Here is a 27303-nt window from a genome sequence, read left to right on the forward strand (position 1 = left end):
AAGATTAAGAGCCATCTTGACACTGAAGTAGTTTCTTCTTCAAAATAATTTTTAAGCCTAATTGTGAGTGAACTGCTGCTCTGATATTTAAATTCTTGGCTAAGTACTAATACCCGAAATGCTATTTTGGCTTTGTTTGTTTTATTGAGAAAAAGGGAAAAGTGCATGTGGTTCTGGTGGAGCCCCAGAAGAGAGAAAGCTTGTGAGGAGAGTGTTCCTCTGCTGTGTTCTCACTGCTTCTTTCATCTGAATGGGACTTGGAATGAGTGTGTAATTAGCAGTCTCTTCAGAGTGTCAGAGCATTACCATTGTGATGGCTTAACTGCAGGATAAAAGGATTGGATTTGGGACTGCCTGTCTGCCAAACTAAATGAGTTGCCATGGGAATTTTCAAATGTGAGAGACATTTACTTAAAGCAATTTTGGTGGTTTTGAATAAACTTATAAATTACAGGTTTGAGGGGTGAAAATGCTGGTCCTTCTCCTATAGAGAGGCTTTTTATAGAGGCTTCATAAATTCTTGATGGGAAGGAATTGATCCCTGCTCCCATGAGGGCCTTATTTATTTATTAGGGCTGTGTCCCCTAACACCCCAAGCCCAACCCTTGTGCACCAAACATGGTTGCTAAGCACATTTAAGGAAAAACAGTTTGTTCCAAGTGTCTGGAGAAGAGTGTGGTCGCTCTGGTCATGTTGTCATCCTGTATCCAACACTACAGAACATTGTGGGAAGAATGCTTTGTTTTTATAAAGAATAACTAATATTTTAATATCATATATTGTGTTTAGTAAAAATGTATTTTTATATCTACCCAAAAAGTAGGATAAAAAAAAATTAAAATAGCTTTGGAGTCAAATGTGATTCTCAAGCAGCAATAAATGGTGTTACTTAGGTTTCATGTACATGCTGTCAGAATGAACTTCAACTTTCCCCTCTGTCTCCAAAGAATTCTATTTTACTATAACTTTGAGTAAAAAAATGCCCCCCCTAAGTACCCAAAGTGGAGAACATCACTTAGTATGTAGGACATTACTTGTCCTCAAGACAGCAGTCATAATAATCAGTTACTGTGCTGGTGTTTTTATCTGTCTTTCAGAAGAACACTCAAAGCTGAAGTGTTTAAAATTTTGAGGCTGTATTTTGGGAAGAGTATATAAGTCACTATGTTACTGTTTCATAAGGAAGATAGTAACTTGGCTATTGTTAACTCTTGGTGACTGAAAATATTGTTCAGTCTTTCAAAAAATATTACCAGGGAGACACAGTTAAGTTAGCAAAAGAATAGTTATTTAGTTCATAAATGGCAAAGTAAAATATTTTTAAGCTAAAATAAATGAAGTTTTTTGTTTGTTAGTCTGTATAGTGTGGTGTTCAGTTATATATTGCATCATTTGAGTAGCATCTTGTATTCCTAATATTTTAGTTGAACAGTTGGTGAAACCTGACTCAATGGCAGGTAAGTTTTTAAAGGCACACTTCATTGTAAAGTAAAGGCCCTTAGTTTCTATAGAGTTTCTTTAGAAAGCACTTGACATAAGGCTGTGTGTACCAGGCCCTCTATGTACTCTGTGCTGCTTAAGGAAACATGACAAGACAGAAAAGAACCTGCAGAAATTTAAGTGTGGTGGCTATGTTTTTTTGGGGTTTTTTTTTGTTTTTTTTTTTTTGTTTTTGTTTTTGTTTTTTTTGGGGGGGGGTGTAAGTTTGACTTTTAAAATAAAATCTATAATTCAGCTCTGTACCAGTTACCTTTTTATACCACTTCTGTTTTAGTTATGTTCTACATTAGGGCAAAAGCCTTTGTTCCAGCTAGAATCAGTTATACATAATTCTCAAGTCACCAGCCGTTGACAGTCTGTTCACTGTCTTGGCTGTAATAATGCTGTTAGGCTCAGGCTTCTTTTTGTTTGTTTGTTTTTTGAGACAGATTTTCTCTGTATAACCTTGGCTGTCCTGGACGCAGTTTGTAGACCATGCTGGCCTCAAACTCACGGAGCTCCACCTGCCTCTGTCTTCCTGAGTGCTGGGATTACGGGCGTAGGCCACCACACCCAGCTGGCTCAGGCTTCTTAAAACCAGCAGACACACTTTCCTCACACTTTTTTCTTTCTCTCTCTCTCTCCTTTTTTTCCCCCCTTCGGTGTGTAGGCTCATGAAAGCTCTGTCTTGTCTGTAATCGTCAATAACTTACACAATGAGCCTATAGAAGTGTCATCTTTGCCATTCCTGTGAGGATTCATTGGCAGACATCTCATCTCAACACATGATTAAAATTGACCAATAGTTTAGCTAGCTTATAACTCAAGATTAGAGCTGTTAACAAATAGAAGATAACAACATCAGCTTAAAAAAAAATACGCCAGTGTATTTATTGTTTAAGAAATGTTTGTGTTTTCTATCTAGTGCCCTGTTTTTAACCATGTGTTCTGTACCACAGTCAGCATTTTGTATGTTAAACTTAACTTTTAGAGTATCATACTTGGTTGTTACTTAAATAATATTTGTATTTCATATATGAATAAGTACCTCATAATATATTTAATAGAAGAAACATAGGTAAATAATTTCTCAGTATATCTCCTTTAGTTCAATTTTTTTCATACCTCCCTTTAATTTGTTTGCATGCTCTTCTGATGGTTGGTAAGTAGCCTCATGTTCCTTGTATGTAGGCAGAGCATCTGTGGACCATACACTGTGTTAAGACCCTTGATACTGAATTGACAAAATCAGATTTTCTTGTCAAAATTCTGTACTTTTTGACTCTTATTTAACATTGTTTGACATGTTAAAATTTTTAGTATGTTATACTTTTATTGAAATCATTCACAGTAAATGTAGTATTTTAATATATTAATGTTCAGATAAGCATTATAACTTGGATTGTTTAGATTAGCTTGTTTAGTAGCTCATATGACAACATTATTTTATTATGTAGTTTTGATAATTAGATTTTAAATTTAATTCAGAAGTGACTTGGAGATTATCCCATTCATTAGTAGCAAGACTCCCTTACGGAAATTAATTTTGAAACCATACTAATTAATTGTGAAGTTGCTTGTCTTATTTTATTGTGCCTTTGTGGGGACAGAAAACATTTAGTCTTTAAAAATCAAATATGTTAACTTGTTTTTAGTTATGCTATCATTAGCTTCATTTTGATAATAGTAGTATAAAATATCTGAGCAAGTTAGCAAATTTTCTTTTAGCTAACTTTTTGATATTATGTATAAATTCTGTGAGATTAGTGATGATATTCTCTACTAAAAAAATCTTTGATTGATACACATAACATTTGTGGAATTACATCATGTGTATGTGGATAAGATTAAAACCATCATTAAATGACTGCCAAACTAGTTCTCCTCATAACATGTATTGAGCAAATGCTACTTAACAGGCTACTTCAGTACTGCAGTTTAAAACAAAGAATCTTACTAATACAAAGGAGAAAAGAAAAAAGAAAGTAATTGCATTTCCTAATTTATTAGGTCACATTGGGTATCTACGGTAGAGAGATGTCATATTTTCAGTGAGTCAGATGCTTTCCAGGGTGATCTCTTTCTACTCGGTTCCTCCCAGATCATCACATCTATAATGATAATCTGCAGTTACCATTGTGGAGTTACCAGTGACTATTCTGAAATTCCAGAACAAACTATCTTTTCCTAATTTCTACCTGGATACCACGAAGGCATCTTAAACATAGTATTTCTAAAATTCTTCCCTGTCTTTTATATACAGTAATTTCATTCTTGTTTTTATATGAATGACAGTTTTGCCTGAAATAATCCACCTTCATTCGTATCTGATGCTCTAGTTCCCTTTCCTTTTCATCTACTGAGTCATCAAGTTCTAATTCTAATATATTGTATTGTCACAGTTCAACTGTGCCTTTTTCTTCTGGTACTTGTAGCTGAAGCTGTCACATTCACACACTCACAGTTCAGTGGGTCAGTTCTATTCACTTACCAGTTCAAAGCTGTGTCGACAAGCTTTCTGTTTTGTTTGCTTTGTCTAGACAGGTTGTATCCTTGGTTGTCCTCGGCTCACTTTGTAGACCAGGCTGGCCTTGAACTCACAGAGGTCTGCCTGCCTCTGCCTCCCTGAGTGCTAGGACTACAGGTCCCACTACAGGTGTATGCCACCACACCTGGCTGTCTTGATACTCTTGGATTGTACTCCAGAAAGTCCTTGTCATAAATTTTTTAATTACTAATTTTCTTTATTATTATTATTATTATTATTATTATTATTATTATTATTATTATTATTATTATTTACTTCATCTTCTTTTCTCAATGAGTTCCCAAGAAAGCAAGTTTGGTCTATTAATTAAAGTATACCTTGAAAATACTGTTCTTAGAAAAGACCCCTGGGTCCAGATATTTTTTGGTTCTGTTGTTCTCCTTGGGGAATTCCTGTCCCCTCCAGGTCTTTCATCTCCTCCTTTCATAAGATCCCCTGCACTCTGCCCAAACTTTAGCTTTGAGTCTCAGCCTCTTCTTCAATACCCTGATGGATGGAGTCTTTCAGAAGCCCTCTGTGGTAGGTTCTTTTCCTATTCCTTGTTTTCTCCTTCTTCCGATGTCTACCCTGTATGCCTTTCTGAATGAGGATTGAGCATCTTACCCAGGGTCCTCCTACTTGCTTAGCTCCTTTAGGTGTACAGATTTTAGTATGTTTCTCAATCAAGGACCATGCATGGAGAAAACCTAGAACCCAGATGTAGCCCATGGCAGCTCAGTGTCCAAGTGGGTACCCTAGTAAGGGGAACAGGGACTGTGCTGTCTCTGACATGAACTCAGTGGCAGGCTCTTTGATCACCTCCCCCTGAGGGGGTAGCATCCTTACCAGTCCACAGAGGAAGACAATGCAGCCAGTCCTGATGAGACCTGATAGGTTAGGGTCAGATGGAAGGGGAGGTGGACCTCCCTTATCTGTGCATTTGGGGCAAGGCATGGGAAGAGAAGAAGAAGGGACGGTGAGATTGGGAGAGGACAAAGGAAGGGGCTACAGCTGGGAATACAAAGTGAATAAATTGTAATAAAAAATAAATTTTAAAAATAAAAAAGAAAATGTTGTTCTTAATCATATTTTTATAGTTTTTAAAGTTTCAAAGACTGCAATGTTTAAAAATATCTGATAATGTATTTTATATTGATACAAAGCTATGTGTGGTAGGGTACACCTTTAATCTCAGTACTCAGGGAAACCTGTGGGTAGATCTTTCTGAGCTCAAAGCCAGCCTTATTAAAAATTATTCAAATCACAATTTAAAATTAAAGTTGTATGATAACTCTTAATAGAAAATACTCTTTATAGTTCTAGGATAAATTATCAATAATTTTTAAACATAATATAAGTTTAGTCTATTTGTGGGCTGAAATGTAGGTCCATTTCTAGATTAGAAATGTTTTTTAAGGCCCTGGCTGTGTTCTGCTAAACAGAATTATGGTCATTCCAGCTGATACGGTGGTGTGCACTTGTAACATGTGTACTTGTAACAACAGCGCTGAGGAGGCAGAGGAAGCAGGCTGGCCTGAGCTGTTTAGCCCAGAAATTAATGATCATTTTCTCAGAATGAGTCGCTTGTGTGTGTGCATCAAACTGTTTAAGACTGGCAGCCTCCCTTTTTAGTGATCTCATCAAGTCCCATAGGGAATTCCTTGTATCCTCAGTATGTCTGGCCTCTTCTTCGTATTTATGTGGAGACTTATATAACTTAAATATTGTTCCAGACTTTAAGGCTATGCTGTTATCTGTAGCTTACCAGTTTCATTGTCTCTTTTGTTATAATAGTACTTGAATTCTTTTTTTTTTTTTTTTAACACTTGTTTGTTTGCACACAGAGAGTTATAAGTCACAGGTCAACTTAGTTGCTTGTCTCTTTTTACTGTGTGGTTTCTAGGGATAGAATTTAGGTCATCGTGCTTGCTTGGAAACATCATTATTCTTTGAACCATCTAACCAGTTCTCCTTTAGTTCTTGATGTGCTTTTTAATACTTAACATTTTCTTAACCCTTTCTATTTGTTTTTTTTTTGTGGGTTTTTTTTTTTTTTTTTGTTTTTTGTTTTTGCTGATAGTTGTATGTTACTAAGTTCACAGGTTCATTTGACATCACGTTGATTGATAGGCTGTAGTACCTAATGTTATAAAATCTCAATACAAAGTAGACATAGCACAGTGTGTGCAGTTGTGGAACAGACACAGGAGACCTCATGTAATTTTTCCCGTTACAGGACAGTCACCCTAGTCCTGCAGGTAACTAACTGGTTCACAGTGACATTGTTCAAGCCCTGGATTTGAGCTCTAGACTTGACCCATGCTCTAGCTTAAATGGTTCACCAATCTGTTTAATGTTTGCATCTAGGTGGATTATTTACAGAGCTATGTTGTTTCCCACTTCAGAATTTGGGGAATAGCCAAGCATGGTAGTACACATACTTAATCTCATTACTTGGGAGTCAGGGGCAGAGAGGTTTCTATGAGTTTGAGGTCACTCTAGAGACTGTCCACAAAAAGCAAAAAATGCCAAACCTCCTCCTTCTAATAATGGAGGAATGTTTTGTTTTCATTCTTCAAATGTGACTAAATTATTGTTTTTGTTGACTACCTAAGCAAAGTAAACACTTTTTTAAGATAGTGGTAATATAAATTTTCTTCTTCTAATTTTACTTTAAAATAATGTGTTCGGTGGCAGAAATAATACTGGTGCTGTAGCTTTACAAGTTACTCAGATTAAATGAAATAAATGTTCAATTCTCTATCAACTATAAACAGCTAAGGCCCTTTGCATGAGAAACATTTGATTGAATGATTTTTCCTGACCAAGAAAAGTTTCAATAGTCAGGAACAATAACTACAGTACAGAAAACAGTCTTGTCTGACTCTACCATGCAGTCAAGATATAAGAATGTTCTAGCCCTCCCTCAAAGTCTTGTGATGTTTTAAGTAATGTTCCTGTTTGTGTTGAGCAGCATTCACAGCTGTCCTCAGTAATGTGGCTTATCGCTTGCAGATTGGACGTACTAATAGACATAGCATTATTTACATGTAGGTTTGGGTATTTGAATTTTTTCTCATTAGGTAAATGTACTTCATACTTTCTACCATAACTTGCTGATAAGTTGTTCACTAAACAGGCTTTATATATAAGTATAATATGTCAGTCAGTTTAAATGGGGCTAGAAAAAGATAGATGGACACTTTTTTCTTAACATACGTTTAACACTTTGGCTCATGAATTTGGTAGTGAAACATCAGTTTATCTATTTGAACTGAGAAGTTTGTGTAAAGATAAGCAAGGTTGTATGACCCATTGAAGTAGTGGCATTTGCATCATGCAGGAGACTTCTTCAGTCATTGATTAGCTCTTCATTACTGCATTTCAATCAGAATGTTAGGAATTTCTCTGATGTTCAATTTGTTAGCTCTCTTTTTGGTGTTATATTTAGCACAGAAGCTGCATCATCTTAGATCTTATTGGTCATTTCTAGCAACCCTAAATGAGACTTGGGAAGGAGCTGTGTGGAGGGAAGAAGGAAGTAAAGTGGAACCTCTAGGTTTTAACAAAAGCAATTCATAGTTTTATCATCAATCTTTGTGAATAAACCTAGCACATAACAGTTAACCCCTTTAAAAAAAAAACGTTTAAGTTTTGTTAAAATTCTTTATAGAGGAATAAAAAAGAAGTTGAAATCAAAAAAACTTTAAATGACCTAGAAGAAATAATTGAGTATGACTGACAAAGTTCATGTAAACTCCTGTCACAGATGTTAACATGGTCAAGCCTGTGGAGTGGTGGTACTAAGCCACTAATCTTCTTTTGTCAGTCAGGAAAACACAAGCCACAGTAGGTACTATTTCAACAGAGAACGTACAAAGGAGTTGGTTAAAGAGCTCTTAAGAACTGGAGGAGAAAGGAGACACTGTATACAGATTTAGAAGCAGTATAGCCCCAGGGCTAGCAGATGAAACATAAGAGGTTTTACTATTATTAGACCTTAGACTCTGAGAAAGTTCTTTGCAGAGTTGGGAATGAAGCCTGTGATGTTTAGCCTCTGGAGCTTAAAGGAGTGGACCTAGCAGCACAAAGGAAAGTGTTGTTGTTAGAATCCTTTATTACTTAAAAGGAGACCATGACTTTGAGACTGAGGTGAGGTAAGAATTATGTAATTACATTTTAATTTAAAAGTTAAGAATGAAAAAAAAAATGAAAAGGTAATTTTTTGAATAAAATGTGGTCTTTTTCTCTACTCATTTGTTCATCTTTTATTTCCCCCTAGTCAGTTGTCAGTCAGTGTCTCAGTCTATAGACACACACACATACACACACACACACACACACACACACACACACACACACACACAATGGGAGTATGGGATAGAGTTGTTTGGGAAATATTTACCAATTATATGAAAAAGTAATGGCAGCATCTATAATTGATACTCCTTTAATGAAATAGCAAAGCTATCTGAAAGTATAGGACTGTCTGCGAGAGTCATCAGATGAGTCTGCATTGTATAAAAGTAGTACAATTTGAACGCTTTTGAAAGGTAATAGATACAAGTTGCTTCTAGGCAAGAGCCCGTTCAGTTTTGAGACTGAAAAACACTATAGTCTATTCTAAGAGGCTTTGAACTTGATTTTTGTTTGAAGAAAGTATTAGAAATGAGGCTATAGGAGTCAGCTCTCCTACCATGTAGATACTAGGCTTGAGCTCAGCCTGCCAGGCTTGGCAGCAAGTACTCTAAGCCCCCACGCCATCTTATCGTCCTTCAGCTCTATTACAATATTAATAGGTAAACATGATTTTCTTCATTTTTTTAATGTGAAGTCTTTGATTAATTCTGGAGATATTTTCACATAAAAATTCTATGCTAGTGCTGAATGTGGTAATACTAGTGTACTGATGTAATGGTTAAAACATAAGGACTTTGACTCAAGTACTTTGTTTAGGAGCTTGTTCTGCACTATGACCTTTTAGAGAAGTTAATTTATCTGAGTCTTGGTAATAATGTGTGCTAGTACCATAGCTTTATTATGAAGCATAGTACTTAGATGATGAAGAGTCCATGTCATTCTAATAAAGTAAAACAACCTTTAATTTTTTTTTATTTTACAATGTTAAAATTCTTTTGGTCTCATGGTATTTGACTTGTTTGTTACTTTGACATAGCTTGAGCTTGTTGAATAAAACAGATGACATCCGTACATCTCATTGTAGCATACACATACATTTAAATGTATATTTACATGTGCTTATCAGTCTGTCATCCACAATTCCAGAAAGTTCAAAAAATTATGTTTGCAACTGTTTATTCTACTGTATATGTGTATAGTTATAGTTACAGACAGGATTATTATAAGAGATTTCCCCAGACACCAATAGAGATATTATATTATCAGTGGTATACTATCTTTTTGCAAATCTAAAAATCTCTGACATCTCAAGACTTCTGATGTTGTGAGTTTTTTAACTTTCATACTTCAACAGCAATTATGCTGTTCATGGTGTTCTGGTAATCTTTATATTTTCCCATGGAATTCATCTGTCCTATGACTCAGCAATATCACTTACAGATATTTGTCCAAAATAAGTAAAAATTTAGATTTACAACAAAAGCCTGTGAAAATTTTCAAACTGCCTATATTCACAGTGTATTCTCAAACTAGAATCAAGTAAAAGTTTATAGAATGAATAAACAACAAAACACTACTTGGCCATTAGAACAATCTGCATATACAAATGGCATGGATGAGTATCATAAATAAATATTGTACTGAAAAAACCTGAAAATTTAAAATGCATGTCTCTTAAATTCTAGAACTGAAGAGCTGAACTGGGGTATAAGAGAATGTTGGTGCTTATATACATGGAGATTTTTCTGGTGCAAATGCAGAGATATTCATGTGCATTCATCAAAACTGGTCCAAGGTTATCACTTTAAATCTTTGGCTATAATTGCCTGTAAATTATGCCTAAGTTGGATTACTTGATTTGTTGCATTTTTTTAACTTTTATTAATTACACTTTATTCACTTTGTATCTCCCCCATAAACCCGTCCCTCTTCCCCTCCTAATCCCACCTTCCCTCCCCCTTCTTCACGCATGTCCCCTCCCCAAGTCCACTGATAGGGGAGGTCCTTCTCTCCTTCCTTCTGATCTTAGTCTATCAGATCTCATCAGGAGTGGCTGCATTGTCATCTTCTGTGGCCTGATAACGCTGCTCTCCCCTCATGGGAAGGTGATCAAAGAGCAGGCCAATCAGTTCATGTCAGAGGCAGTCCCTCTTTCCATTACTATGGAACCCACTTGGACACTGAACTGCCATGGGCTACATCTGTGCAGTGGTTCTAGGTTATCTCCATGCATGGTACTTGGTTGGAGTATGAGTCTCTGGAAAGACCCCTGTGTTCAAATTTTCTGGTTCTGTTGCTCTCCTTGGATTTGTTGTTTTTTTAACTTCCTGAGTTCATTATATGTTCTGGATATCAGCCCTCTGTCAGATATACGGTTGGTGAAGATCCTTTCCCAGTCTGTAGGCTGTTGTTTTTGTTCTGACAACAGTATCTTGCTTTACAGAAGCTTTTCAGTTTCCTGAGGTCCCATTTATTGATTGTTGATCTTAGAGCCTGTGCTGTTGGTGTCCTGTTCAGGAAGTTGTCTCCTGTGCCAATGAGTTTGAGGCTCTTCCCTACTTTTTCTTCTAACCGATTTAGTATGTCTGGTTTTGTGTTGAGGTCTTTGATCCACTTGGACTTCAGTTTTGTTCAAGGGGACAAATATGGATCTATTTGTATTTTTCTACATGTAGACATCTAGTTAGACCAGCACCATTTGTTGTATATGCTGTCTTTTTTCCATTGTATAGTTTTGGCTTCTCTGTCAAAAATAAGTATCCGTAGGTGTGTGGGTTTATTTCTGGGTGTTCTGCTTGATTCCATTGATCCACCATTCTGTTTCTATACCAGTACCATGCAGTTTTTATTACTGTTGCTCTGTAGTACAGCTTGAGATCAGGGATGGAGATACCTCCAGAGGATCTGTTGTTGGACAGGACAGGACAGGACAGGACAGGAGCCTACCACACAGGGCCTCTGAAAGACTACCCAGCAAGGTATCAAAGCAGATACTGAAACTCATAGCCAAACTTTGGGCAGAGTGCAGGGAATCTTATGAAAGAAGGGGGAGATAGAAAGACCTGAAAGGGAAAGGAGCTTCACAAGGAGAGCAACAGAACCAAAAAATCTGGACACAGGGGTGTTTTCTGAGACTGATACTCCAACCAAGGACCATGCATGAAGATAACCTAGAACCCCACACACGTAACCCATGGCAGCTCAGGTCCGGTTGCCTAGGAAGGGTAGCAGGGTCTGTCTCTGACATGAACTCAGTGGCTGGCTCTTTTTGATCATCTCCCCCTGAGGGGTGTAGCAAGCAGCCTTACCAGACCAGAGAGGAAGACAGTGCAGCCAGTCCTGATGAGACTTGATAGGCTAGGACCTCCCCTCTGACTTGAGGCGGGGCATAGGAGGAGATGAGGGAGCATTGGGATTTGGAGGAGACGAGGGAGGGGGCTACAACTGGGCTACAAAGTGAATAAACTATAATTAATAAAATAAATAAATACAGTTTTTAAAAAATATGCCTCGGTTTTTAAAGTGAAACAGCAAAGAGATTGAGGATATAGCATAAAGTGTAAACTACCATTTGATGACCATATACAGGCTTTTAAGAGTAGTTTTATTTGTTATCCATCCCCACCCCCAAAGTAATTATTAGACCTGTCATAGGTATGCTGGCTTGGTAAAATACCTTGTAAAGTATCTGGAAGATCTATAACTTGAGGTTGCTATAGCTGACCAGTTACTAAAGGTCTTACAGAAGAACCAGATGAGGCCTTTTCATCGTGAGATAAAACTTACTAGCAAGTTTTCTTTATCTGAATTTACATTTGAAAAAGAGGCTTAAGCAAAGAAATATGCTAAATTTCTGTCAGAAATGGGTCAGTAAAGTTGAAACAACCATTTTTATATGGAGATAATTTTGTAATGACCTTTATTGTCTTGTGAGGCAATAAAACCCAGTATCTCCCTCTCTTTGAATAGAGTGTGATAGATGGTAAGCACATGAAGACAATAAAGCTCATACTGGAAAGTGACAACTTGTTTTAGATTTAATTCTGCCACATAATTCCTTTGATGGGTCTGTGGAGGGTTATGACATATTAACTCAGCCTTCCACAGTGGTCATACTTTAAGTTACTGTAAACTAGCACCTGCTAGTTCAGGGTTTTCTGCGTACTCACTGCAGTAATCTCTGCCCAGTTTTTAATGTTCTGGGTCCTACAAATGACATGGCCAGTCATTCTGGTGGGAACACATCATTTCTTCTACCATCTGTCTCTTTGGCATCATCTCTGCAGTTGACACGAACCATTTCTTAATAATAATAAACAGTCTAATTCAAACATGTTTCAAGCACATTTTCTCTTTACAGACAGCTTCTTCCTTTTTTAGGTTTTTGATGGAGGGAAATTTGTACCTCACTCACTGACTTTCAGACTTCGACAACATCTTTTTCACTCAGGCTGAAAGTAATACCTAATGTCTCTTTTATTTCATTATTTATTAATTTATTTGTCATTTATTATGTATTTCACGATTCCACAGATTAAACTTGAACCAACTGTTGATAAATTTTGATTTATAGTATTAATATTTTTAGTGAACATATTTAGGAATTCTGATAATAACAGATTTCCACTTACTCCCTTCTAATATTAGCTCGCTTATTTTTTATTCTACCAAATAAGTCATATTTATTTATTTTTATACAAATTGATGAGAGTCAAGAAATAATCAACAAATATGCAGGTATCTTCTTCCTTTACTGCAAAGGAGACTTTAAAAGTTGTTGTCAATAGGACATCAAATGTTGTCTTTATAATGGTTTCACTTATCTTTAATACTCAGCAATTCTATTTACTACAAATTATAGGATGTGAATCCCTACTCTAAAAAATCTATGTGTCATTACAGTTGTAAGAGAACTAGAAGACTGAAAAACTTGCATGTGTCTTCCCTCCCATATTTCAAATGGTCAAGAAGACTAAGTATTGCATTAAAATGGGGGACACTTGATTTCATACTCTTTAAAGGACAGACTTCCTAGTTCCTTTTCTACCACTTGGATTTTACTTTTGCTAGTTAAAATTTGTGCTTTGGAAGTACAGTCAGATTTCATATACCAATCACTTAAAAAATAAGTTCCAGCCAGGTGTGAGTTCAGGGCCAGCCAGGGCTATACAGTGAGTCTCTGTCTTTAAACAAAAAACAAAACAAAACAAAACAAAACAAAAAAAAAAAACAACAATAATTTTGGGATTAGGTAGTGATAACTAATGGAGCTTACTTTGGGAGTAGTGATGTTACTACAAGATGTAATTCATGGCTGAAATCATAGAATGTAGGTGTGGCTCTGGGGAAGGTAGTGTTTTATTGAAGCTGCTGTAAATAAGTAGGGCTTGGAAAGGGAAATTACAGGAACATGTAAAGAGCATATGCAATTGGCAAACAGGAATATATACTAACATATTAATAAAGTTAGTCTGGTCTGTTATTCTACAAGGTATGTGTGAAAGAGAAAGTTAATTGGCTCACCTTGAGGTAGTTTGAAGAGGGTTTCAGTTTTTGTCCAGATGGTAATAAATAATTGTAGGTTTTAAGACATACAAATATTTTGAAACATTAAGGTAAAAGCTGTGTTTAGGGGGAACTTTATCTGACTTTTGATCTTGATTGGTGTTTAGTTTGTATATGTATTGAATAACAGGCACCACTGTCAAATGACTTCAGTAGTTTGGGTAGGATAAAAAGAATGAATTATTAAGAGTAGTATTAGTTAATGGAAGAGGGGTGAAACCATGGTAAATGGTGTAGCCATCCTCATTGATGTTTATGTATTCTAGTTAGTCTTAGTACCCTTTTCACTTGTAAATATTTCCTATGTAGGTAGGAAATTATACAGTGACCCTGAAGATAGAGGGCCGAATAGATAACTTGGTAGCACTTGTTAGGTGATTGAGGGAAACCAAGAAAAGAAGTGCACAGAAGCAGAAATAGAAGCTTAGAGATTCAGTGATGATTGCTAGATCACATTTGTAGTTCAGGGTCACATGGTGGATATTTTTTTAGTTGTAATGTATGTGTAGAGTACCAAATACTAATGTTCCTGTTTCCCATGTGTAGGCTGAAGGAGAAGACAGCCTGAAGAAGATGCAGCTGATGGAGCTTGCAATTCTGAATGGTACATACAGAGACGCCAACATTAAATCACGTAAGAATGAAACTGGGGCAGGATTACAGCTCCTGTTTCCTTTTGGTACCACAGTATAAAAGCCAGTTAGAGTTGAAATAATGATAACATTCACAATTTGATGAAGAGCCCCATTTTATTTAATGCTTCTGTAAACAAAGGCCTGTTCAATTGTATGCCAGCATACCAAGTTTGATGTTGTAAATTTACTTTTTTGGTGAAGGGGTTCAAAAAAATATCCTGTTGTATTAACTATCTAGTTAAGACCTTGAACTTTTTGTGACATTATACAAAATACAAAAATTTGAAAGCTTTTTAAAAGAGTTTATTTAAACTCTCTAAATGAAATGGCCCTGCTGTTGAAATCTTTCTTTTCCCCTTGCTTGCATGTTTGCACTCATGTTTTTCCGCTATTTCAGTTCCCTTGTGAGTTCACAGAGATCAGTGGGTGAGAACTGTTTTCAGCCTTTGTTCTCCCTGTCATGGATTGTGGCATAATTTTATAAGCTGTATGAGAGAGTAGGTTTTTTTTTAATATATAATTTGAGATGACCTAAGGTTTACATGTCATTTATCTGAACATACCATATTTAGAGCATTGATGATTTTTTTTTTTTTTTTAAGAAATTGAATTTTAAAGTCACAGCCAAAATTCCCAAAGGTAGGCAACCCAGTGAGTTTAGCAGTAATTGCTTTATAAATGGCTGGCTTTAATTGTCATGAATTTAGCAGTGGGACTATTTCTTTATTCTTTTTGTTGTGCAGTAATTCCTAACAATCTGGAAACATACTTAATCCAGGGAGTTTTCCTTAAACTTGAAGCCAAAGTTATGTTTTAGAAATACACCAGAACTGTTTCTGTGGACTCCACTTAATTACTTTCATTGAATCTTTTAATTGGAATGTTTTCTTGTGGGCTTGCATGTACCTTTAGTCTCACAAATTTTTTAAAGTGGATAATATCATCAAAATTATGAATAATATAACACTTTAATGGTCTTGTTTATTTTTTTTTTACAGTGGGTTTTATTTTTGCATTATTTTTAATCATTTTGGGGAAATGGGAAGCTGATTGCATTTGGTTGGTATGCTTTGACATTTTTGTGTGATCAATGCATGTACTAATGATTTCCTTTTATTTTTCTTCTTTCCTGCTTTTTCCTTTCTTTTTCCTACTTCCCTCTCATTTTCTCATGTTTTATTACTGCTATCCCTATACTTCTTTCTAAATTTCTTTGCTTACTGTAGCAGCCCTTGCCTTTTCTCTTGCAGCAACTGCCCAGGCTGCTCCAAGGATCATCACTGGGCCTGCGCCTGTCCTCCCACCAGCTGCTCTGCGTACACCTACGCCAGCTGGCCCTACCATAATGCCTTTGATCAGACAAATACAGACCGCTGTCATGCCAAACGGAACTCCTCACCCAACTGCTGCAATAGTCCCTCCAGGGCCTGAAGCTGGGTTAATCTACACACCCTATGAATACCCCTACACGTTGGCACCAGCTACATCAATCCTTGAGTACCCTATTGAACCCAGTGGTGTGTTAGGTAAGTATGATTCCAGTACTAGGTGGATAATAAATTCCTAAATTGTAGTACCCCAGACTTTGACACAATGTTTACCAATTTTAGAGAAACAATATGTGTTTTGATTAGGAAAAATCGGAAATGAAATATGCTTTTATTTCAGTTCCTCACAAGGGTTCTCCCATTAAGTAGCTATACCTTAATTTGTTTTAATTTACTTTAGTATCTCGGAATCTCTCTAAGTACACTTGCCATGTATACTTTCAACCAAATGATGCCTTTATTAATTAGATGACTGATGTTGTTATTGAGTTTTATCTAGGCTATTATTGCCACTTTATCCTAATGGCTTCATCAGCTCCACCTTCCAAAATTAGCTTTATTTTGTCTCACAGATTTACTTGCTCACTGAATTTTAACGTACTATCAATATTTTGAGATTTTTATTAAATTTGTTATTTGTATGTATTTAAATATTGATGATCACTTAAAGGATGTAGTTAATAGTTGTAGTCTTAAGAGTTTTCAAGTCTTGGTGAACATAACCAATATTCTATAATTTCTATATTACTGTGATCGAGATGACCACACACTAACTTAATAAATTCAGTCATGTTGAAGGTAAAAACTAAAGTCATTCAAACTCTCAGGGGTTTACATGATCAAAGCAATATTCTTGAAACAGACATTACTGATGCCTTTTCTTTATAGAGTGGATTGAAATGCCAGTCATGCCTGATATTTCAGCCCATTGACTTGCTGGATGAAGGACTAGAGTACAGCAGCTGTAGAACACGACCAGTCAGTGTGGAGAAACCCCACTGTTTACGAGACAGAATTTTGAAACTTTTTTGTGTATGACCTTGGTGCTGTGTGCCTGCTGTTGACTTTTAGGACTTTGAACTCTTAAAGCTTCCCTGCCCCCTCCCCCCCCCAGCTTAATATTAATTTGAAAATTTTTTAGTGAACTGGACATTAAGATTTAAACTTGAAAATTCATTGTTCATTTAAAGAAAGACAAAATACTCTGTATGTTATCTGTGTGTGTGCATGCACTTAGGTGCCTTTTGTTTATAAACATACATTTTTATTGTATATGTTTTCTGTCTAAATCATTGTATAAATAATTATAAGTCAGAATTATACCACAGAAATATTAGTGAGAGGCTGTGTTCTGTTGCACATTACTTGAAGCATTTTTTTTAAATAACATGTAACCTGTTATAACCTTATTTAAGTTTTCCTTTCTATTAATACTCTTTCCTGTGGCCCTGTGCATGCTCCTTCCCCAGAACTCCTCTCTGCTGCACTCACAGCATCTGCTCCTGAGGAGTTAGGGCTCTTGGCTTCCAGCTGCTGCTCCTGACTATTAGTGCAAGAGCTCCTAGTTTTACCAGATAGAATTATATTTCTATGCAATCTGCTTATCTAAAGTGAAAAATAGATTCTCAATCCGTTTACTGCTTAGAGACAGCAAGAGGCACTGCTGTAAAATTTCTAATTGTAAAGCAACATGCTTGGTTTGGTTAAGAAATTTTATAATTATGAAGGCTTGATTTAAACCAACAAAATTAAGAGCAAAATATGTAGATACCCAATTAGCATTTTTAAGGTTCTCAGTAATAAGTACTAAGTGAGAAAATACTCTCATTGTTATTTCTTGTTTTGCCACCTAAGCAGTAAAACTATGATATTGGCCCTTTGGAGAACTCAGGAAATTATTTTAAATTCCCCAGTTACAGTAAATTTGCACACAGATAACATGCATGCTATGTAGCAAGTCTCCCATTATTTTAAAATAAGCAGTGCCCTTCAAAACAGATGCAGACATGTGTGTTGGTGGTAGTGAGGAGATTGGTGTTAGCATCAAATCTTCATTGATGACTAATGTTTAATTCCCTTCCTTTTATCTTTAGGTATGGCTTTCCCAACGAAAGGCTAAGAATTCAAGAACGGTCTTAACCGAACCCTCATCAGATCTGAATTTAACAAATGCTTAGTCTCAGCAGCCTCCGGGAAAAACCTTAGCCTAGCAGTCAGTGACTTACTTGCACTTTTTGCACATAGATATAAAGTAAAATGATGCTATTAATTTGGATTAGTCTGTAATACTGCAAAGCAACGGTAATTTATAAAGGAGTGTATAGTAGTATACTGACTGCTAAGTGTACTGTACTGTTTGCTTTACTAATCACCTAATTCATTGCAGTTCATACTTATTGACTCAAAAGTTTAAAACCACAATCTGTAGCCTTTAAGAGTTGCTTTTTAAACCTTTTTTAAGTGATAAACTCTGAAGTGAAGGTTAGCAAATAATTGTCAGTATTAAATGTGGCATTATTTAAGTAGTCCTGCTGCAAGAGAGGCACTTCAGTGAATATGTGACTAGTAAAGCTCAGCTGTGTCTGGATCAAGTAGAGCTCGTGAGATACTGTGACTTGGGGACTGTACATGAAGGGATGAAGTAGGTGGAAGGCCATGTTTGAAATGAACGCAATATTGATAGATGCCTATATACAATACATACTACAGTTAATTTTAAAACTACTGTGCCTTAACGTGTTTCTTAAGCTTTTGTAGTAAGTGAACATTTGAGATCCATTTTGATAAACCTGCTGTCGATGTTTCCCTTATGTATGTTTTCTAACTTTGTCTTGGTAATTGCAATTTAACTAGGTGCGGTGGCTACTAAAGTTCGAAGGCACGATATGCGTGTCCATCCTTACCAAAGGATTGTGACCGCAGACCGAGGTTAGTTTAGTTCTGCAGTTCTTGTTTATAAGCAATGTGCTGGGTGTCCATAAAGTTTGCAACACCACACCTGATGGAAAAATGTAACTGTTTACCTGCACACTGTTTCTTTTCCTTCCCTAAATTAATTTAATAATTGATTGATTTAAGGCTGGTTTTGTGGTTTTGTTTATGATTTTTGTTTCTTGGTTTGGGTTTTTACCCCTCCCCTTTATATTTTAATTTATTAAGTTTATTACTGTGTTCTAAGATTTATTCCCGTTAAAACATAAATTAGTCAACTTGGGGAGCTATTAAATTTTTACATTACCTTTGCAATTTTTAGTAGTAATTGTTGCTAAAACTTACCCTTTAATTATTCTGAATATTTCAGTTGGTACTGTAAAGTTAATTGAACAGATGATGTTTTCATGGGAGAAGTAAAGAAATTTTGCTTCTGTGTAATTTGGAGAAAACTGAAGATTTAGTTTCCATTTTTCTCTATAATAAAACATGAGCCACTGCATAAATATGAGGGTATACATGTCAAGTACTTAGCTAAAAATCAACAGTCAGGACTGTGAAGATAATTTTCATGTAGGTGGATACTTTATAAATTAGAAAAAGAGTTCCCTCTTACTCTATTCTCTTGCCAAAATGGATCCTTTGAGTTGTGTCATTTGCTGCTAAAATATAGTACCTGAAGGTAAACTATCCTGAAACTCTGTGGTATGTGAGATCCAGCTGTTTGGATATCCTTTTTGACTAACCTGTGACTGGAAAACAAGTCTTCATTTTTCTCATTTTCATGTAACTTGTGCCCTACATATGCCCTTGGACCCATTTTTAAATTATTTATGCTTATTTGAGGAACGGTAGTTTCGGTTTTTTGACATTGAAGACATTGAATTGTGTTTTACTTTTTTTGTGTGTGTTTTTTTGTTTGTTTGTTTGTTTGTTCATTTGTTTTCAATTGCAAGATTGGAATTCCAAGAATAGTAGAAAAGGACCTAGCTCACTTCACATGATTACCCTTGAATTCCCATCATAAATACTGGACACAATTGTTTTGTGTATTGGAAATAAAATGCCTACCCAAAGACATCAATATTTAATATTATATATACTGAAAGAGTCCTGAAAACTTTAGCTAACATACACTTTTTTTTTGCAGTGGTTATTCATTGAACAAAATAAATCCTTACCTCGGGGAATATCCATAATAATAATATTCTGTGCAGTTGTGCCAAATGTAAGCACATCAGCTATTTGATGAGTCACTTAGAGATGAGGAAGTTAGATGGGGGAAAGTCATTTTAGATGTGAGCAGTCTTGTAAGTAATTTGAAGCTGTATCATACTGCTAAATTATAAAATTTAGCAGTATAATATAATTATAAAAGATAATTATCTTACAGAGTGTTTTGATTTTGAAGTAGTTTTTCCTCTTAGATTTTCTTTCCCTGTGTGTCTCTTAGGAGATTTTACATAATTTTGTTAACACAGTAATCCTTTCCCACTTTGTACTCCAGAGCCTTCAGATAGTTGAACATATTAGACCAAGATCTTATTATATTTGGAAAATGACAACACATTCCATGCATGGCTCATCTGTAGCTGTGCTTATTTTGAATAGTTCTGTTTATATTCAGAATGCAATGTCAGCAAACCGAAATGCCTTTATCCTTCCTCCCTTCCTGGCTCCCTTTCTTCTTTTTCTAGAAACAGATCACTTTTGTATACTGTCAGCATATATACTCATTGGGTCTGAGGGAGATGACCGAAGTCCTTGACTTACATGATTTTATGATACTACTGTTTTCTCTACTTTTTAAAAAATCCTTTAAAGAGAAGGTTACTATTAGCATTCATATGATGCAAGGAAGCAGCCCAAGGACATATAACCATGAAACTATGTGAGCATTTAGACTAGTTGCATGGTCGACAAGTATCTAGTTGCTTACTAAAACAACCTTCATACTTATTTCAGAATCAGTTTGAAACATAAAGACCAATTTACTTTATAGTTGTAATAAACTATAAGTGATTTTGCACAGTTGACATACCTGTGTGTACTGTAGCAGGCCAGGACATGGCAGAGGATGAATTCTAGATATACTGGATATGATGGTTTGCTTTGTTAAATATTCCACACTCAAAAAATAATCAGAAATTATCCAAGTAATGATTTGACAAAAGCCATTACTTAACCAAATTTAAGACTTTGAAACAGCCTTTTAAAAATTTTTTTTTTCTAAATAAAATTCTGCTTCCTTTTCAGAAATTCAGGGAAGATTTGATTATATTAAAGATACAGTATTTTTGTAGTATTTATAAACTGTTCTAATTGATAGACTATAGAAACCATTTTTGTCATACAAAGGTATATAGGTCTATTATATAGAACATTTCAACCCTGTGAACATTACACCTACTAGGTTTGATATATGGAGTGGCCTAGAATCTAACTTTGCACTGAGCATCTTTTCATTCACATCTCTCCTGCCTTTGTCTCAATGGCAACAGTACAGAAAATTCTGTCAAACCTCAGAATATAGTAGAAATAATTAAGCTGTTGAATGAGTCTTAAGAATCATACTACTGTTAAGTGGACCAAGTTTGGTGAAGTAGAATGTGACAGGTTGATTATTAAAGAAGGAGCTACTTAAGGACATTTGGAGTGATAACTTTTCCACTTGAGAACTACTTTATGTTTTACTGTAATTTTTTTTTAATTTTTTTTTGTTCTTTTTTGTTACTTTGCAAAAGAAAATAGTATTTACAGGTGGCTTTTAAAATATAAAAATATAAAGCAGGAATGTATATGAAATGTCAGATTTTATTGTATTTGCAGAGTATTAGCTTTGAAATTGAATAAAGAAAGCTGTTTGTAGTTTTAAAATGCCTTATTGGTATCAGTTAGAAATTTCTTCTATTTTTTATGTACTTATAGTTCCTTGAGGTATAGAATTTTAAATGGCAGGATTTTACAGTGTTTACATGCAAGTGCATTTTATAAGTGTTCTATATGTGTAAATTAGTATTTTCAACTGGAAAATGTTGGCTGGTGCAAAAGGCCTGGCCTTTTTCTGGTTCCCATGATGTTGCCTACACTGCTAGACTACAGTATTGCTTTGTATCATGAGGCCAAGAAATTCCATGTTGTTTGTAAATAGAATAATTGAAAAAGCAATAAACATTTATTGAACAAAAGAAAACTTGTTTGGCCCAGAGTTTATGTTGAACCAAATTGTTCATAGCAATTTAAATTTCTTTAGATTCATTTCTGTTAATCATCAGTTATTAATAATCACATCCATCATTAATAGTTGCTTTATTGCTTGCATCTGAGAGAATACTAATGCTTAATAGCAGTCAGATACTCATAACTGCACTGACTGTTCAAAATTCTTTATACCAAACCTATTCACCATTGTTTTCCAATTTCCTTCATTGACTGCTACTAACTATTAGTTGTTAGCTGTATTTTATTTCTATTTTTTTCTGTTAACAAGTTGGGTTTTTTCAAATTATTTTTGTGGGAGTGGGCTCTTCTTTATTTGTTCAAATCATGATATAAAATTGTCATGATTTTTATTGTATTCTGTAGATGGTGTCAATCAGTTTGTCAGAATTCAACATGCTTTTTTTTTTTTATTAGTTGTGATTAGTTTTTCATGTTGTCATTAAGCCGTCACTAGCTGAAACTAATCTCTTCTCTATCTTTTCTTTTCTTTTTTTGTTTTGTTTTTTGTTTCTAACCACCCAGCCGCCACCGGCAACTAACCTATGACCTTCTGACCTCTGAACTCTTCACCCAATGATGACCTGACCATGCCTGCCTGCTGATCAGTTAACTGGTAATCGCCTTTGCTTGCCTGTCGTCAGTGCAGCGAGCTGAGGCACTTGTCCGTTCGTCTTACCATCTAACCAAACAAAAGACAAAGAAATTGTCCTCCAACTCAGCTTTTCCCCTCCTGTTTGGGTGAAAGTGGTTCTAGAACCTGCACTGAATAGTAGTAAAGCAATAAGGCCCGATTCATCCCACAGCACTGATCATCTTTCAATGCCCCACCCCAAGCGAACGGTAAGAAGGCCTCTCTTAAGAAAGGGAGACAGATGGCCCTAACTACTCAATGACAGAGGCAGTTACTGTGAGAGACTTGTAGGAATCTTTTTCTTCTCATAGCGAAGTCAAAGCTCTCTCTGAATGTACTGTGTGACAATGCATCATGCATGAACCTTCGGTCAGGGATGTCATTGGTGAAGTGACTTCAAAAGTATTCAAAATTTGACATGCTGTTTGTTTAGTCACTACAGTGCCCTCAAAGGGCAGAAATTGCAGCCTTTTTTATATTGCCTGCCAAAATTTGAAGTATTAGAACAAAGTGTGCCATGAGAGAAAACTTACCAAGGAGTTTTGAAAAGTAATGCAAAGAACAAAACTGCGACACTATTTTTAAAAAGTTGAGTATCTGAGTTAAAATTTCCAAATCTTTATTTTACACCACCTTAAAAATTATACGAGAACAAGGTACATGCATTATGTGTCACATTACTGGGCAAACTGTTCAAATATTTTTTTTAAAACCTCCCTGTATAGAGAATATCATTAAGGATGTAAAAGCCATGCTTGCCTATTTGCTGTATACATGTAATGAAATTGTAGATAAAGTGTAGTGCATTGAAACAAATGAACAAAAAGTAGATACTTTTACTATACAAGGGTGCTGGTGCAGAAAAAATATATATATTTTTGGAAATGTAGCATTTTATACTTTCAAGTGTTATAAAAAAAAAGAAAAAGAACAAAGAAACCCTTTATTTCGTTAAATGATTTTTTCTGGTGGTTGTCAAGAAACAAAAGACCAAAAGAGCCTTTTTGTCTTTCTTTTTTATTTTTTAAGTATTGGAATAAGTCTAAAGAAAAAGAAAGTGCCTTATTTTCCTTCATGCTCATTTAGTCAAGTGTCCTGTAAGATCAGCTCCTCCCTCAGAATAAAAGTTAATGCATGTTCCTCAGTCGCCCAGTATGTGAAAGGAGATATGAGGGGAGACAAATGAGTTGATGGTCTAAATTATATGATTTGTGTCATGTTATCTTGATGCCAATTTGCCAAATCTGATACTGTGAAAAAAATTTGATAGCTTTTCTAATGTCTGACTAGTAAATTTTAAAATGTCATTCTTTTACAAATCATAATTGAGTACTTTCGGTTATTGCTGTCTTCAGTGTTTGCCCAAAGGATTCTGAGGTTTAAAAAAAAAAAATTATGTGAGATCTGAACATCAGTTTACAGACAAAATTAAATTAGAGCTTTATTTTATTTGGAGAAGAGGGATATAATGGATTTTTTTTTCTTATTAATTGGAAATTAGTAATGCCTAACAAACTTTTTCACAAAAAATGAATCTTTGAAATTTTTTATTGTGGAAAAAAGTGTTAAGTAGCCAAAATTTAATAAGTTGTGTGGAAAGCTAACATCACAGTGCATATAAACGCTCAGCTACATTCCTTTTCATCTTCAGTTTCTCTCATGAAGTTCAGTTTTGTAGTTGAAGCAGTTTGTATGCAAAGCCTACATCTAAACACTTGAGTTAATAAGTCATTAACCACTCAGTACCAGACATGGCAAATCTCAAGTGATGGTGGACTCCTGGCTCATCAACTCATGCCTCTTCCATACCTTCCTGGCTTCACAGTCAAGGTCAGCAGGAAAGCTCATTGCTCACCTTCATGGTGACCTCTCCATTATTCTGTCTCAACTTGGAACCATTTTCAGTTTATTTACTATGCAATAGACAGTCCTTGTGTTGTACTCAGCTAGCTTTGGTTTAATGTACCACTGCTTTGTCTTTCTGTTACACTTGTGGTGGTTTTGATTTATTTACTATATATGCTGTGCCATTTTGATTTTTATTTTGTTTGGTTGGTTGAATAAATTTGCGACACTCAGAACACTTGAGGTGATAGTAAAAAACACAGTACCAGTATTTGATCCAGCCTCATCTCAGCTGTGTTATACCTGGACATTTTAGATGTTTATCAAAGGTCTTTTATGGGGAAGAAAGTAAATGTGTAAAACAATAGACGTGTGACGTTTATGAGTAATACTGGCTCTGAACAAACTTTTGAAAACTTAGTTGACAGTGTTTTGAGTCAACTGAAAAAAGCATGACTTTTGGAATCTCTGAATGCCTTGGTTCTCAGTATTATCACTCTATTGAATTTTTTTCTTATTAAAGTATGTAGTTTTTAAGACTCTTTTCCTGACAGTATTATGTAATTTTTTAGTGTGGGTAGATGGGAGTGTCGCTTGTATGTTACCATACAGCTGACATGTATTTTTTGTCTGTTCTTTATTATCTTAGTAGTTTCATGCTATGTATGTACCATAACCAACCTATTGCCTATGAGAAACATGTAAGATAATGTATTTACAGCCATTGTTACAAGTTTATAATGTATTTTTCTATCTTGTTTTATATGTATGTTATATAACATTCAAAAGAATTTTTTTCTTGATTGAGAAAAGGATACAAAATGCAAAATCCACAATTTTGATAACTGAAAATTGCCAATTGTTTTGCAGTACTTTATTATATTGGGTGTCTTGTCTTTCTTGAGCTTTTAGTTAGCTGATGAATGAATACATTAGACACTTCTGGGTTTTAGTTGGGATTTTACATAGCTTGCATTTTAATTCTTTGGTTCTTTGCTGTTTCTATTAACCCATAGCATTATTTTAATAAATGTTATAATACCAACCTACTAACTCTGGACTGTGTCTGTTTATTAACCTTTACATGTTTAATGAAAATAAACAGAGATAAATAAAAGTCTTGAGTTCCTGAACTAACAATGAAGAACGTGACCACATATAACATAATGTGACTTGTTTTCTATGTTGTTTGTCAGCTGACAGTTGTGCACACTACTGCTAAAATGGCTTTGGGTATTCTGGCCTTTCACCTTGGATAGTAGGTGCTAGTGGAGATGGAACAAAACAGCATCTGTTTGAGTCACTCTCCTAGTCATGCCATTGGCCTTTCAACATCTGCATTACTAATTCCACACTTTATTTTTTCTGCTCCAGAATAATCCCTGTTTACTCACAGCATAAAGAGTCAAGAGATTTACTGTAATGATACACCCTGAGAAACCAGTTTGATTCGCTGTTGAACCATTTATCTTAATTTGTAGCAGGTTATTTTTGGCCACACATAGTTATGAGTCAATTGATATTTTCCCTGTGTTGTTTAACCAGCAGCTCCTGTTAGAGCTGAATTAAGTCTGCTTCTCTACGCTGTGCAGCCCAGTCCTATCTCTACCCATCTTTACCCGTCAGTATATGAGCTCTTAGGAGGTTTGTCCCGTATCCACTTTCAGAGCCGCCTAGGCAACTACACAAGAAGCATGGCAGAGAGGAACACTGTCATCTGATGTATGTGTGGTTAATTTCTAGCATCTAGCCGCCTAGGCAACTACACAAGAAGCATGGCAGAGAGGAACACTGTCATCTGATGTATGTGTGGTTAATTTCTAGCATCTAAGTAAGGCTAATTTAATACATCTAAGATTCTTTGCTGTCCCATGCTTCACTTGGCTGCACTCTGTAGAAGAAATTCTTCTTTAGCACATAAGTCCATTGTTGTGTGATAGATTCATAATTACCTTGTCTGTGGAGGAAAAAACAAAAACCCTCTTAGAATAAACTTTGCTTTTGTAAGTAATGCTTTATATTTTTAAATTGTGCTTTAGAATCCTTAAAATTAAGGCCTGAGTTATATCTTTGTGAAAGGATACAGTTATATTATTTTGTGCATACATGACACTCAGAGTAGTGAGACTAGTTTAATTATCTTTGATCATTTTTAGTCCTGTACACATGAAGTAATTTGATAAGAGGGGGAAGATCACATAGTATCATTGGGTAGACAAGTTCCCACTGCCATAACAAGTATGTTTAGTGCTCTATGGGCATTTTTAAGATGCTGTCATTCTGTTGCTGCACGAAAACTCCCATGGTAATTTGTCACAACTGTTGATAAAGAACTGTATAGTTCTGTATAGTTTCATAATCTCTGAATTCTGCGCATGCAGTCTTGTCCCATTTTCAGTGAGGGTACTTCCTATTGAAAATGTTCAATGACATTTTTACATGGTGCAGATAGCATTACAAGCCATATATTTATATAAGTGCAATAATATTAGACAGCCAAATTACTGGGATGGGAAAGTTCTAGTGTCATTTTATTAGTTGGTGCTATTTGATGAAATGGTTATCTGTTTTTCTTCAAAAGGCTGGGGTAATATTAATGTACTCAGTAAAGCATTTTTTTTTCTTTAGGTAAGCTATCTAGGGAAACATGAAAATTAAATTCACATCATTGTAGTGCAGCATCTTCATGTATGGCTGTGCCTGTATGAGGGAGTTGTTGAAATGGCCCTGTCTATTTAAAAAAAAAAAAGTTTGTGTGCACATGAGAGGTATTTGGTTAAAGTTTTCTACTTCATTGATGGGTAAAAGCATATGGTGTGTGTGTGTGCATGTTTGTGTGCTTCCACAAGTACCCGCATGCAACAAAAACAAATGACAGTTATAAGTAAAATTTCTGGTTGTGGTTGAACTTCCTAACTGAGACCATTTCACCAATGAAATGTTTTGTGACGTGTGTGTGTGTGTGTGTGTGTGTGTGTGTGTGTGTGTGTGTGTGTGTGT

The 27303-nt window shown here is 35.4% G+C and overlaps 1 protein-coding gene across 1 annotated transcript in view; it reads left to right on the plus strand.

Annotated features, from left to right (window-relative positions):
- The window catches only part of Qki (QKI, KH domain containing RNA binding), a 118521-nt gene extending 91224 nt beyond the window's left edge, over nt 1-27297 (plus strand). Inside the window, exons 5-8 of the mRNA XM_055615860.1 lie at nt 14258-14345; nt 15597-15872; nt 18528-18602; nt 22350-27297. Of these exons, the coding sequence (XP_055471835.1) occupies nt 14258-14345; nt 15597-15872; nt 18528-18602; nt 22350-22366 (456 nt within the window). The 3' untranslated portion in view covers nt 22367-27297. The remainder of the gene's footprint in view (nt 1-14257; nt 14346-15596; nt 15873-18527; nt 18603-22349) is intronic.
- Nucleotides 27298-27303: the final 6 nt, after the last annotated feature.

Source organism: Psammomys obesus, unplaced genomic scaffold, assembly GCF_907164565.1.
Source record: "Psammomys obesus unplaced genomic scaffold, mPsaObe1.curated_primary_1811, whole genome shotgun sequence".
Classification (NCBI taxonomy): Eukaryota; Metazoa; Chordata; class Mammalia; order Rodentia; family Muridae; genus Psammomys; species Psammomys obesus.